Below are 15,370 nucleotides of genomic sequence, written 5' to 3' on the forward strand. Positions count from 1 at the left end.
TTTGAGTGTCTACCGTCTGTTCTTCCACAAGAAAAATGCCTTAATCTTGGTGTATTGAAGTGCCAGTCCACATAGATGATAACATCTTTAGAGTACAAAGTTGTCTTTCATTATACATAAAATTGCTTTGTTGCTTTGAGCAAAAGAGACTGACTGTAGTAAACTACTGTACCTTAAACCACATATGTATAGCTCAAATCCAGGGTGTAATGCATTCTTTCTGATCTTTTGAATTTAACTTTTTTGCTGTATGCAGATATATAGCACAAATATAAACGCTGCTCTTTGAAGCTGTAATTAAACCCTGCACGTCTTACCAAATGCTGCTCTTTTATTTTGAACTTTAAGTTGTTTACTCACTGTGCTCTTCTCTTGTGGCTTCTGTTTAGACAGAGCGTAAAATTTCATTTAACTACAAAGATGAAGAAATCTTATTAAACTCTTTCTTTGATGCGCTTCTTTGGTGAAAGTCCGTAATTTCCCACATGCTTAGCCAAATGCAGCCTGTGATTCAAAGTAACTACAGAGAGCAAGTGCCAGTGAGCCAGTAATAGCCAGAGAACTCAGTGTTTAAGTTGAAACTGATTGACCCGTCAACCAAAATGTAGCACATAAAGCTGGCGAGCATTAACTGCCAAATTCAGCCTGTCTATATTTATTTATTCATCCCATCTGACTTGTTAAATAAAAACATATTGTAGTGAAGAAAAAAGGAGAAAGGCTGTAATTTGTAATTTCTGGACTATCGAGTCCAAAGGTTAGAAACTTTGAAAAAAAGTTGTACGTATAAGTGGCAGACTTGTCTATTGTCCATGTTAAGATCATTGCACACCATAAATGCTTTATCCGAATAATGCCTACCAAGAAAAATAATTAATTATGATCATCTTCCTCCAGCGCACTAAAACCACTAAAGTCAGTCAGAATTGAACAGCCTCACACGCTTCCTTAGTCTGTTTGGTTGTTTCTTTTACAAATGTATGCAAAACTTTGTCAATAATCCAATAATGTAAAAAAACAACAACACATTTTTAAAATTGCAGAGTTTTCTTTAAATAAGAAACGGCATTAAAATTAGACCCGAATAGATTTGGTCATTCAATAAGTAATTAAAAAACATGCCACGCCATCATCCTCCCACCACTTCTTCTTCTTTTCCACCAGTGATAATGTTCAGTTGTTGATCACGAGTCGAAAAAACCACCTCATCCAAGCACAATTATGTTTTTTTTTGTCAAATAACGTTAAAATAAAGTTTTAAATTGGTAAATTTATTTTTATAATTCCAGTTTGCACAATTTTTATGGTGAATGGAAATGGAAACACAGCTAATGTCACTTTTGTCTGGAGGCAAATTCAATGTTGAGCTTGTGTTGTCCTCTTCATCATGCAGCACTCCTGCCTTTCAAAACCAATTGGTGTTATATAATTATATTGGTCGCATCGCGGTGTTCAAAGTGTCTGAAAAGAGTAGCAGCTTATAGTCCAGAAATTACAGTTGTCAATTTCCTTTTTTATAAATAAAAATCTGAAAAGTGTAGCATGCATTGTTTTGTTAGAGAACATTAGTGAACACAGAAGTGTTAAGGAGCAGAACTGTAGAGAACATTAAAGCAAGTTTAGGTTATAAATCAATATCCCAAGACAACTTCCAAAACGTTGTTCAGTCCATCATCCTAAACTGGAAAAAGTGTAGCAACTTTTTTCAACAACAAAGCTGAAAGTAATCCATAAGAAGTTGTTTGGGCCATGTTACGAAAATTGGAAGTTTTTTGCCCAAACAATTATAATGATGGTGCACGGCTGTGGCAGTATTATGTTTTCTTTAGCAGGAACTAGGAAATTAAGAAAACTGAGCAAAGAAATGGACCTTCTAGATATAAAGCTGCTACACATGTGCAAAAGGTAATTCTACATATTATTGAGTCAATAAAATTCAAATGTTTGTAACATGATGAAATGTGAATTATTGTGAGCACCACTTATTTATTCTCTTAAAGCACCGTAGGAGGTCTCCATGATGTCATCTGTCTTTGCAACAGACTCTCCAGCAGATCTCACATGTGGGAAGTATTAGATGCTCTTGTGTGGTTTGTGAGTGAGTTGCGTCTTGCTTTACTTGTTGTGGAGGGCTGATCTTGATCAATTGAATGCATCATGCCATTATTAGAAATGTGTGGTTGGTGAGCTTTTGTCGCCCAACACAAATTACTTTCTAAAAGAGGAGGGGGAGGCCAAACCAGCAGACATTAAATGCATGGTGGTCCATTTCTTTGTGATTAGAAGTTTCCATCACAATTTCTGTTTGTGCTGGTTTGAAATAAAGCATCTTGACAGCTCTGCTGCTTTGGGGCTACCGCAGTTATTGGATGACAGTTAGCAAAGTTATGCAGCATAAGAATTTGCAGGTTTGAATCAAATGGCAAATAACAAGAGAAAATAAGAAAAAAAGAAAAGATGGTGGAAGAAACAGAAGAACATCTCAGAAAAGTTGAACAATACAAAATAATAAGCCTAATAATTAAAGTGACCTAGAAATTAAAGTTTACAGCACATAAATTAAAAAGAACAGAGTTATTAGGGAGCTGATTAAGTTCCAAATGTAGTTATTGCTTCATAGCAACAGGAATATGGTTGAGTCACCATAAACAGCAGACGTAATTAGACTTCATTCAAAGAAAATAGAGGTTATTATCCCAACAGGCTAATCACTTCTTTTCCACAGAATTATGCCATTTAAAATGGCACATGTGCATTTTGAATAAAGCTGGCATTTATGTTTTTACGGCTTCGCAATTTCCAGTTTGGGAAAGTGAAAAAGGCAGATTTAGACATTGGCGATCCAGTAAATCTGTCTATATTGAACTCATTTTTTCTTAGGGATCAGATTTCTGTTTTAAAAAAACAAGTTGAGAAAGCAACTATATTATAATAATAATAATAATAATAATAATAATAATAATAATAATAATAATAATAATAATAATAATAATAATAATAATAATAATAAATTTAGAAAAAAATATTGACATTACAATAGTCTTGTTTCATAATTCCCAGATTGTTCATACTTTTTGACATAACTTTTAATTTTCTTAGTCTTTTATTGTTATATGTTGGTGTAAGAGAAATTAATACTATTTGCATGTAAAAATGTTTTCAACATTAGATCTCTGAATTTTTTTATTTTTATTTTTTGTTCAATTGAGTAACTTTGCTTCTGCTGCTACTTGCCCTATGATGCATCATGTGTCTCAGGACATGTTGGATTCTGTGTAACGTGTTTATTGCTTTACACTTTGCCTGCTGACAAACTAGTGGCTTCATGTGCTGTTTCACATGTGTTTTCTCTGTGGGGTTTGTTAAATTATTACACTCCAGAGCTGTCAAGATGATGGACAATCTCTTTCTGGCATAATTTACACTGCGTCAGCAGACTGGCAAAAGGCTTGTTTCTTTAAAGCCTCTTTTGCATGCAAGTCCTATAGCAATTTTGTTGGACAGTTGAGATTTATTATGTTACTTTTACTCATACTTTATCTTACATTTGCTGAATTAATTTAAAATTGAATGTTATTAGAAATCCCAAACTATGTTCCAAGAAACAAGCATATTCCAAGAGCCAATTGGTAAAAACTGAGGTTTGCTGTTTGACTTTTAAAACAGGGAATATACTTGTAAAACTTTTTAGATTTGTTTTGTTGCTTAAACCAGTAAACAATGGTTATAGTACCAATGAGCTACTAGAGTCTACTAAGTTCTTAGAATTTAAATAATTTTCGTAGAATTTTACCCAAGTATGTTATTCTTAAGTTATTCACAAAGCACCTCAGGTCTTAAGAGAGCCCCTAAAGTGACAAAATCTTAAGAGTATTGATTGGACCTTTTAGTGAGCAAAAGAAAAAGCTAGTTAATTTAGCTGTGCCAACATTCCTGTTAGATGATGTGGTAAAATGACACAATAATGATGAGGGCGTAATCTGTTAATTTTTACTACTGGAGGTGTATTTGTTTTTTGTAACTATGGCTGCCAACAATTTCTAATCGAGCACCTTCACTGACAAACAGAATTGAGGCTTCAAGAACAACTTTGCTGTAACATGTTACAGCAAAATTGGTGTTTGCTGAAGTCTGACCCGTCTCAAAGGTAGCAGCCTGAATAAGCATTACGAATTTTTTTCAGAAAAGACTTTGTTATAGTTTTTGTACTTCCTAAAACTCCACTTTTAAGCACCTTAATTATTCTAAAAATAACTGGACCTGTCTTCCTCCACACTAAATGATGACATCAACAAAGTCTGTGAGGGCTTAGATGTGGTGTGTTCACTGATCAAAGAAAAGCTCAGACTTTTCATTTCTCAACAGATGATCACAGATCAAACTCTGCCAAGTGTTAGAATCATCTGATTCTGGTCACCAGATGTTTTGTCAGCGTCTCCTCTTGCTGGAACCTTTTTTGATCTAAGGGTTAAACAGGATGCGATGTTCTTATGATTTGCTTTCCTTGCTGCTGATGTTGTGCCTGCTGCACAGTAAATGTTCGACTAATTGAAATCACTTCAAGCCTGAATGTAGGAGGAGGTGAAACTCAGTTTGCCGCTGGAAAGTTGCCTGAACTCATTAGATGTTCCTTTTGTGTTTAGGTGTGCATGTGTTTTGGAGATGAATGCTTTATATGCGGAGATTACAAATAAATACTTCCAAATGCCTTCATGATAGTTGAGGCTGCTGATTCCGAGTGTTTATCTCGTTTCCTCTTGGGTCAGCAACTAGCTCCACAACCAGATTAAGAAAACAGGATGTAATGGAGGACTTGATTTTGTTTAGTTTGCTGTAATCACTTTATTTTGTTGTTGTTTTTTCAGACGTTCTTTCATGTTTGCCTGACCATCAGCACCTATGGAGTTGTAAGAAAAAGCATATATTGAAAAAAAATATATCCAGAAGTCTGCATAAATTTGCCAATAGCCCTGTAGGGCAGTGAGTTTAAACCTTTTGTCCTTGTGAACCTTTCCATGTCTGGAAGATTTAATTAAAACTTCATATTTATTACCGATGTGAAGGCAGCAGTAACAACCAGACCCTGCTCCTTAAAAGCTGGAGGGGCACAAACGGAAGCAACCAGGCACTTTATGAATAAAACGTCTCTTAGTCTGATTGACAGAGCTGTAGATGTTATTGAACATATTTATTTTGCCTGATAATAAAGGATGCATCAATGGGGTCAACAGGTGATCACCTCTGAAATGTGTTGAAGAACTTGCTCTAGTTTGATAAGACCAAAATCGAACTTTTTGACCTGCATTTTGCAAACTTCAGTGATTTTTCTTTTGGAATCAAATCCTGTTTATGTGGCTAGTTTTAGTTCTATGTCTGAGGTTTCCCCTTACTACAGAGCATTTGACGAATGCTGAAAGAACTTCACATTTGCAAATATGCGTAGTTGTTTGGTGTGGTGTTATTGGGAAAGCTCATAATGATCCCTATAACCAAAGAATGTAGACAAACACACTATAAAAATCAAACTTCAATTATCTTCATATGTCAGAGTCAGGATTTATTACCTAGGTAGAGTTTTAAACAGATTTATTTCAGCTCATGCTGTTTCGAGGTCATGGGTTTTTACCGGGTTTTCCACACTGGCGGTGCTGAAAAGAGTGGCTGTGGTTTGAGGCATCAAGCCAAAACAGTCTAAAGAATCATTACAACAGCCATGGGAACCTCTCCCTAAAGGAAGAGGTGTCAATTTTTCCATCTCTGAAAAGTTTAACTTCAAAACCAAGTTCTGTTCTTAGCAGCCAGGTTAATTTCCCTACTGGTTTTTAATAATGTCTTTGATCACCACAAAAGCTCTTCAAGGCTTCACAGCAGTGTCAGTAGTTTAATTATTGGGAGCAAATGCAATTTTCTGCTTTTTCTTTATTACACAATATGAGTGCTTTTTAAGAATAAATAATACATGTTATAAAACTGGAGTGCCAACAGAATCCTTGCTGTTTATGTTGCCTATAAATTAATCTCGTAAGTTCAACTTTGAAAAGATGATTAGAGGATAAGGAAAATGGCAAAACATCGTAGCAGTACGTCAAACATAGCACTCAACCAACATCTTTCAGGCTGTTTTTAAAACTGCATCCTTCCTCAACAGTCAGGGATTCTCTGTAATTGCCCCATTTTCAACAAGGGAACCCTTGTTTTCCAGTGTTTCAATCTGCTTGCATGTGCAGAACCGCTCTGTGTGCGTCTGCTGTTTTTTGCAAACGATCATCAGTCTCGTTCTTTAGCGCAGCTGCAGCCGTTGCAGTTACCTAGTTTGACTCAGGAGACATCTTAACTGCCCATCAGCCAATAAAACATCTGAGAAACAAAAGCGACTATAAACAGTAGCATATGTAAAATAGAGATGTTATTACTGTGAGACAGTACTGCAGTTTTATACAGTAGAGGAAGACCACCATCAGAACTGCACAGTCATTTACTTTTTAGCTTTACTGCCTCATAGCAAACCAGTCTTGAGTTTAAACCTCACCTCAGTGAGGTCTGTCACTGAGGTGTTTTGCATACTTTACCGCTGCATCAGTTGAGTCACACAGACTAATTCCACACTCCAGTTTTGGATTTAAAAAGCTACTCCAAATTAGGTGTTGAGTTTAAGTTTGTGCTTGCATTGGTTTCTGTACAGGAAAGTGAGGATTGTGTAGACCAAAGTTCTCCTTGTCCAGTCCTTGAGAACTGCTGTCCTGCAGCTTTTAGATGCATCTGTGCAGTGCAGTAGTGCACTGTGCACTAGTGCATATTAGTGTGTTCAATTACTACCAAATTTCTTGGAGCTGATGTTTGTCTGAATTTTATACTTCATGTCATCGATTTCCTTGAATTTCTTTGCACTGTGAAAATAGTTCCTAGAGCAAATATTTTAGTACATGTTACATAAACTGACTTAGAAGTAGCTTTTCAGCAAGATACAGAAGCTTGTGTTGAATCCACAATTCCTTAATATTGATGAAAAAATGCTTGTTCTACTGGTACATTAGGTCACTTATAACAAGAAATTTTCTCATTAATTATTGACTTATAAGAAGCTCCTATGTCTTGCTGAAAAAGTTTTTGTAAGTTAGTTTTGTCTTAATTCAAGCTAAGACTATACCAAAAATACTTGGAAAGAGTTTGTGTTTTTGCAGTGTACTGAAAACGTCTAACTTTAAATCTTCATCAGTCAATAAAAAACAAACAGGCTGCAGTTTTACTGAAGTTCATATATGCAGTGCGCTACATAAAGTAGGTGTACTTTAGAGTATCACAAAGTATTTTTGTCTTTTGAAACAATATCAGTAGTGTTTTTTACAGTAACCTGTCACTATATAGCTACTCAGCTTTTAACAAAGTAAAAATGTCTTAAAACCTTCTGCATATTTTTACTATTAGCATTATTACTTTCTTTATAGTTCCCTCTACCTTTTTCTTGCTTAATAAAATCTTTTTTATTCCATAAAGTTTTCCCGTTCAGCAGTTCAACAAGCACTTGGCAAAACCAATAGCTGGTTTGGGTGCAATGTAGAACGATAAAAATACTCCAACACATCTTGAGGCTATTGTTCCATTAATCCCATTGATTTGTGTTTTCTTGCAGAGATTGGACCTGTAACAATCACAACAGACCCAAAGAAGTTCCAGCATGAGCTTAGAGAGTTGTACGTTCAGGTGGGTTCAGACACTTGCATTATTCAAGGAAACAGCAGCTGTAGCCTGGATGCTCAGGTCACCTGGACTTCATAAAAAAAAGAATACAGAAGGTTGCAGTCATCATACCAGATGTCTGGGTTGGAAGATCTGTGAGCTGTTGCAGAACTTAGTTATTTTGCACTGGAAGCCAAAAACAAGGCTTGAAAGAAAGTGTAAGCCTGACAAGTCAGTAATTGCATACCAGAGAATTGTTAAGCTTGGCATTAAAAAGGAACTTTATAGCATCCCAGCTGGAAGACAAATAAATGCCTAAACAACACAATTCAACAGCTGGACATATATCAGTCAATGCCAAAATGTGTTTGTTTGACAAGTATTCTGGATAAATTAAGAGAAGAATAAAAGTGTCAAATTAAATATGTTAAACAAAGACAGATAAACCCCGAATAGCCTTTGATGAAAGACTTTGGCAAGGAACTTGCATATTTAGCATGACTTGTGTTCAACCTTATGTCTGAATAGATCGAGTGCAGCATGAAAACAATCCCTATTTCTATCACAGCTTTATTCTTCAGTCTGTAACTCTTACACTCCCCTCTTAACATTCACACCCCTTCCTTTTGCTTGAGAATGTTGCAACAAGGGTTTTTGTTTCAGACAAAAGACAGAACTGTATGTAAAAATAACAATGTGGCCTTTCTATAAAGCTTAATGTTAAGGAAATTATGAGGTACAGCGAAAAGAGAAAGTTGTGAAATGGAAGAAAATTGGAGTTCACTTGTCTCAGGCTGAAGGTGTATCATAGTTTGGCTGTTTGCAACATTTGCATTTCTGCTTGTTTTGGTTCTGATAGCCTTGCTTTGCACCATTTGACATAAGAAATAACAGAAGAAACCTTACTTTGGCAGGTAGTATTTCTTTTAGATTTCAAGAACAGACTGAGGAAATTATAAGACATGGGAGAAATTTGTTTTGGAAGAAGGGTTATACAAACAGAGCATAACAATCCTTCAAACAAAATACATGAAAACCAACAGAAAACACTAAGCAGACAAACATCAAGCTTTGTGCAAGTAAGAAGTACAATGACACACAATATTGATGTACAAGAGAAGAACATACTGACTTCAAATGGGCAATAAATCCCTGCAAGCACACAGTACATGTCCACATACATTTTTAACCTTTCATACAATTGATGATCTGAGCCTCCTACCTCTATGTTCAGACTCAGCTAATCGTCCAGATGGAGAGACAAACCATGATATCCCTGGTAAAGATGTGTAAATCAACAGTCTTGAACAGATCAAACGTCTGTTTAAGACGGTCGTATTTACACAGAGGAGCCGTAAACCTGAGCTAATAAGAACAGAACGATGCAAACATGTGGTGCATCAGACAGAGCACACTCTTGAGATGTTCATTTATAAACGTAATTGAAAACCATGCGATATTTTTCTTCTCTTCACATCTATGCAATACTTGTGCTGGCCTGTCAAAGTTAAAGTCTGTAGATGTGATTCAACAAATTAAGAACAACATCAACGAGTCACTGCATATGAACAATGCTGACAGGTCAAACTGTTTTTTTCTCTTACAGGGAGGTGGCGACTGCCCAGAGATGAGCATCGGTGCTATAAAGATCGCTTTGGAGATCTCTTTGCCAGGATCTTTTATTTATGTTTTCACAGATGCCCGTTCTAAAGATTACAAACTGACTCATGAAGTCCTGCAGCTCATTCAACAGAAACAGTCACAGGTTTGGAGATAATTTAATGAAACGGAAATTTCTTTAAGTTCAGAATCAAAGAAACTTTATTTTAATTGTTCCAACATTTTTTTCCAGGTGGTGTTTGTGCTGACGGGTGATTGTGATGATAGGAATCATATTGGTTACAAGGTGTATGAGGAGATTGCCTCTACAAGTTCTGGGCAAGTTTTCCACCTAGATAAGAAACAGGTCAATGAGGTAAGGGAATAATTTCTGGATGGCCCTGCACTGCTATTAACCTGCATATTAAGTGTGAGTGAATAATTTGATTTTAGACCTGATTTAACCACAACAAAGTGTTTTTTTCACTTAAGTTTTGGAAATTAAATGACTTCAGATGGTTTTTACAACCCATGTCCCAGTGGGGACTCTAGATCTAATGTGCAGGGGGAAATGTACTGATTGATGCATACCATTGCTCTTTTCAGCCTCTCCAAAATGTAAATCAGCAGTCTTGGATTGTGAAAAGAGCCAGTGCATGAAATCTAAATGTTCTGCAGTTTTATTACTTTTGGAGAGGAATTTATACAAAGGAAGTAAAGTCTTTAGTTCCACAGAGAACATTCTGACCATTTACTCTCAATAGTAAAAAAGAAAAAAAAAACTTTCTTTGTGAATCTTTATTTGTAAAATGCCTAGAGATCAGCTTTGATCTTAATTTGAGCTGTGTATATAACATAGCAACTAATTATTATTTCAAAAACTCCTTGTGTTTATTCCCGTCTTCATGGACGACAAATCGTGTGGATCTGGAAACATTTGTTCTTTATTTGCCAAAGTTGCATGGGGTTAACCAAATATTTCACCTGCCTGAAATACTCTGTTCCCCCTGCGAAACATGGGAACTAACTCATTTGCCAGAATCATGGATGTTACATGTTACATGATATGAATTTTATACCATATTGCACATCCCTAGTGGGAATTAGTTTTAGATCTGGGATTCCAATATCCATCACTTACAGTCGTCTTTAAATTGAACCGTGAAAAGATGGATTCATCCATCCATTTTCTTACACCCTTGTCCCTCAGTGGGGTCGGGAGGGTTGCTGGTGCCTATCTCCAGCTAGCGTACCAGGCGAGAGGCAGGGTACACCCTGGACAGGTCGCCAGTCTGTCGCAGGGCAACACAAAGACACACATGTACACACACTCACACCTAGGGACAATTTGGAAAGGCCAATCAACCTGACAGTCATGTTTTTGGACTGTGGGAGGAAACCAGAGTACCCGGAGAAAACCCACACATGCACAGGGAGAATATGCAAACTCCATGCAGAAAGACCGGGGCTGGGAATCGAACCCCCAACCTTCTTGCTGCAAGGCAACAGCTCTACCAACTGCGCCACTGTGCAGCCCGAAATGATGAACCATAACCCAATATTAAGCTAATTTAAAAAATGTGTTACCATTTTTCATTCACATCTTTACTAGTGAATGTGGAAGGCCAGATGCTTTCACACATCACATGGTTATAATAGCCACTGGGTATTCGGGATGTGGAGGAAATATGGGCCCGGCATGCAAGGAATGCAAAAATCTTTCTGATAAATAGTCTCATGTTTCCAAGAAAAAGCTTATGTGTCATAGCTGACATGTTACTTAATTAATTGATGCTCTTAAAATATTTTCTTTTAAACTTAAGTTATGCTTAGTAGTATTATGTCAGTAGTTGATTTTTTTTACATCTTCTAATAGAAGCACAAGTAATTAACCTTTTATCAACATTTCTAACATTTTTCCTTTGCTTAACAGGTTCTTAAATGGGTAGAGGAGGCTGTGCAGTCCTCAAAGGTCAACCTGCTTTCCACTGATCATTTCAGTCAGGTCAGCAACACCTGGCAGATGCCCTTTGATCCCAGCCTAAAAGAAGTTACGGTGGCTCTCAGCGGCCCAGCACCTGATATTGAAATAAAAACTCCCCAGGGTAAGATTTTCACTCTGCTGACATGGTGGCTGAATTCTGCTTTTTTTTTTTTTTTTTAATGAGCACCGTTAAAGATTAGATCTACAACACTCTTCTACTAGCCTTAGGAAAATAAATTATTTTAAAATTAACTTGAAATACACTAGAAGTCAATACTTTCGCAAAATTCGCCCTCGTGCTTATGTCAGGTGTAAATTCAGCAGGATTTTGTTCCCATTGTTTCCAAAAAATGTAAAAGTAATTCCAGAAAGAAGTCTGAAAGAGTAGCATAGACATAAGGGAAGAAAAGAAGAAAAGTTCAAAGAGGAAAGTTTAACACAGGGGATACAGCTGGTGCTATTGACTTTCGAAAAACATGATTTTCTGCTAGATCTCATTAAGTTCCTGAAAAGTCTCCTTTTGTCAGTCAGTCAGTCAGTCTGCAGGAATCTGGACAGAGTAGAGCAGTCAGCGAAACTCTTCAGTGGGAAATAAATCCCATGGTCATCTTCTTCATAACTGAATTAAATATTGTGTTTCTGTCTCTATAAGGAGACAAGAAGAGGCTCAGAGGTTCAGTTGAGCAGATAGTTTTTGCCAGTACCAGAGATAAATAAGGTAGCCAAGAGCCTAGCTTAAGTTTGATGAAAGGAATGATCAAGTCAAGGCCTAATTTTGTTTTTCTTTTTGGAGAGGGAAACCATATTATCTGAACTCCAGGGATTTTCACATGTTTTCTTTAAAAATTACATCTAGACAATTTTGCTTTTATGGCAAATTTCACTTAACAGTTTGATGGAAGAGATGACATTAGATTGCTAAAAGGAATAATTTTCAACGTCTAAGGAATTAATCGCTAAAACTGAAATCCTACACAGCTAAAGGTTTGAGTAACTCCCTGGAATTTGCACATCTGGGATACATATACTCTACACATGTTATTTTACTTACAGTATCTGGAGTAATGTTTACAACACATCATGGAATTTAAAATTTTCTTTTTTAATGTCACATTTTAATGTTTAACTTACTATCGTGTGGTATAAAGTTGTTAAACTTTATGCCATAAAAGTTGCTGAATAAGTCAATAATTGCATCTGTATATTTGTTTGACTTTCAGGAAAACTCTTGGGGAAGGCTGACGGCCTGACTGAGCTTTTGCACATTCCCAACTCGGCCAAAGTTGTCAACATCAAGGACCCGCAGCCAGGAATGTGGTCTGTCAAGGTAAACGCTTCACTCTTCACCTAAGCAGTTACAAAAAATTATTTCTCAGCTTCTAGCAATTTTTAGAGCAGGGATAACCATTTTTTAAAATTACATCTGGCTTCAAGAGAAAAGCTTGATGTGTAATTAAATAATGTTCATGTTCTGTCCTTATTTCAAGGCAATTAAATCATGATCAAACAGTAAATTGTGAAATGTTCAGCAGGAGTGATAATTTCCAAACAGACCTTCATTCTCCTACACTACTGGTCCCTTTATGACCAAAATAAAGCAGCACTAATGATTAGTTGTTTGTACAGATCTAGTACAGTTTTGCCTTTTAAAAGTGGTTGGACACTATTCCTGTGTTCGAGACTCATGGTGTCTTTTTTAAATGCATCCTACTGCTAGCTAAAACAGCTTTGCATTTAGTGTCTAAAATTGGTTGTAGAAGGGAAAAATACTGTTTGCTTTTCAACCAAATAAATACAATTTAGCATAGAAGTAAAAAAAAATACCTTGAGACCCAACTAAGCAGGACTCATCACTACTTAACATAGTTTGCTTCATAATGGCAGGACATATTGTTTATGGCAGGGCTGAATTGCCTTTTGTTTTTCCAGTTGAAGCTTGTTAAAAGGATGCTGTGGCTAAGTAGATGAGAATTGTCTTCTAGTTAGAGGGTTATAGGTTTTTTATTTATCTATGCGTATGGTTTTTGGTTAGACATTAATAAACACCCAATGGACTAAATTGTCAAAGTTACTGAGTGTTAAGACCGCTAATGCTAATATTTAGGGGTCTTAGCTTAACTCAGACATTTTGTATTTTAATTTAAATAGGTACGTTTCTTCCTGATCAGCATAAAACCGACAACTAAAATGCCATCTTAGGTGGAGGTGGTATTACAGAAAAGTGTTCTTTTAATAGTCAGTGTGAAAAAAATGTTTACAACAAGAATAGTTTATGCTTTTCTTTCAATTAATTTTAGCTTAAAAACTCTTCCCAGCTCTCCTTTAATCTACTCTAACTAATTTAGTGATATGCATAGGGGGTCACTGTTCGTTTAAAAGACCAATTTGTCTCCAAGCTTTAACTTCCCAGCTAATGTCTGTAAAGCATAATGATGTTTCATGTTGTTTAAGTCTTTCTGAATAAAGTAAGTGCGTATTAAAATAAAGTAAGTTTCTTCTCAGTCATTCCTTTACCTGTTGCCTCTCCACTGTTTCGTATGGTGTGATTATGTTGCGTTTGGTAATCATCATAAAATACAGAGATTCCAAACATTCTCTTTCATTTGGAGCAATTGTGGAGTAAATGACAGTTCAGGAATTCATGCCCTCCTCTGCAATGTGACACCATCAACCAAGATGAGGAGTTTCCATCTCTCGCCAACATGTACTTCAGAGTAATTATTCCATCTTTTATTTCTGCAAACTTCAAGAGACCTCCAACCCTTGAAGACTTCATTATCCACTCTGATTATAGTGATTGTGCTTATCTTATGTGTGAGCTTCAGTCCAAACCGGTCAACCCAAAGGTGTGGATGTTTTATAAGCTCAGGGGATACGAACAGGGACTTAGTCACTCTTGCAGCTTGTCTCTACTTGTTTGGTTGCCAGTCGTGAAGCGCAGTCTGTCATCAGACCACTCAGTGTTGCTTTTGATCCAACAACTATTTCAATTAAACTGTTATGTTCATCAAAATACATTGCAAAAATCTGATTTTTGAATGCTTGTTCTGTTGTTTTCCTATCAGTTCAGTCAAGTTAAAAATGACCCAATGTTTTTATGTTATGGTCGCAGACATCAAGTAAAGGGAGGCACTCAGTCCGGATCTCCGGTCTCAGCACCATTGACTTCCGTGCCGGGTTTTCCAGAAAACCCACAATGGATTTTAAAATGACAATCAGCAGACCAGTTCAAGGTGAGGAAGCCAACCTTTCAAAGCTTTACTTGTTTAGTTAGTTTTGTTTATTCACACCAGTGATCTCCACTTCCCAGGTATTCCCACTCACATCCTTCTGAACACCACTGGACTTTCCCCTCCTGCTCGGCCTGACCGACTGGAGCTTCTCACAATCACCGGCGAAGTTATCAAAACTTTGCCAATCAGGTATTACCCAGAGCGACAGCCGTACAACCTCTGGAACATCACAGAGTTCATCCCTCCAAACGAGGCCTTCTTCCTGAGGCTTACGGGATATGACAGCCAGGGTTTTGTGTTCCAGAGAGTCTCTAGTGTCTCGTTCTCCAGCATTGTACCTGGTGAGTAATGTGCACTGTTCACCCTCCTTTAGAAACAATGTTGTTTATTCCCTGTTAAATGCCTCTTCATTACTTTGCTTTTCTTTCAGATGCACCTAAGGTGGTAATGCCAGCCACCACAAACGGTTATTACCTCCAGAAAGGGTTTATCAGATGCCAGGTAGAGAGTTTGTTACCATTTACTCAGCGCTTCAGCAGAGATGGAAAGCGACTTGGAGTAGATCAACTCTTCAGGTGACATACTGTTAAATTTCAATATGCTTTCAGGTATTTGTCTGATGATAAGTATCTTTTTTAAGCCTTCTTTTCATGGAGCACGTTTCTGTATAAAAATGTGTTCTTATTGGTCTGATGCAATATTCTAATCTTAAATGTTGTGTTTTCTTTAACTATAAGTGAATAATCATCAAAGAGAAAGAAAGACTTGAAAATGTCAGTGTACCAGGAATTAATCTAAGTAATTTGTTTAATTTTGTGAATTCAGTTTCTGAAATTAAATTAAATGAAATTAACTTTTCAAAATTCTTCTAATTTCT

General features: G+C 36.6%; 1 protein-coding gene across 3 annotated transcripts in view; it reads left to right on the plus strand.

The window, feature by feature from the left end:
• hmcn1 (hemicentin 1) overlaps positions 1–15,370 on the plus strand; it is an 82,759-nt gene that overhangs the window by 7,817 nt on the left and 59,572 nt on the right. For all 3 annotated transcript variants that reach the window (XM_081606117.1, XM_081606120.1, XM_081606119.1), the window contains exons 2-9: positions 7,631–7,701; positions 9,284–9,442; positions 9,530–9,652; positions 11,210–11,381; positions 12,481–12,587; positions 14,373–14,493; positions 14,571–14,834; positions 14,924–15,068. In XM_081606117.1, the coding sequence (XP_081462243.1) occupies positions 7,631–7,701; positions 9,284–9,442; positions 9,530–9,652; positions 11,210–11,381; positions 12,481–12,587; positions 14,373–14,493; positions 14,571–14,834; positions 14,924–15,068 (1,162 nt within the window). The remainder of the gene's footprint in view (positions 1–7,630; positions 7,702–9,283; positions 9,443–9,529; positions 9,653–11,209; positions 11,382–12,480; positions 12,588–14,372; positions 14,494–14,570; positions 14,835–14,923; positions 15,069–15,370) is intronic.

The sequence above is a fragment of the Poecilia reticulata genome, chromosome 4, assembly GCF_904066995.2.
Source record: "Poecilia reticulata chromosome 4, P_reticulata-male-v2, whole genome shotgun sequence".
NCBI classification, from domain to species: domain Eukaryota; kingdom Metazoa; phylum Chordata; class Actinopteri; order Cyprinodontiformes; family Poeciliidae; genus Poecilia; species Poecilia reticulata.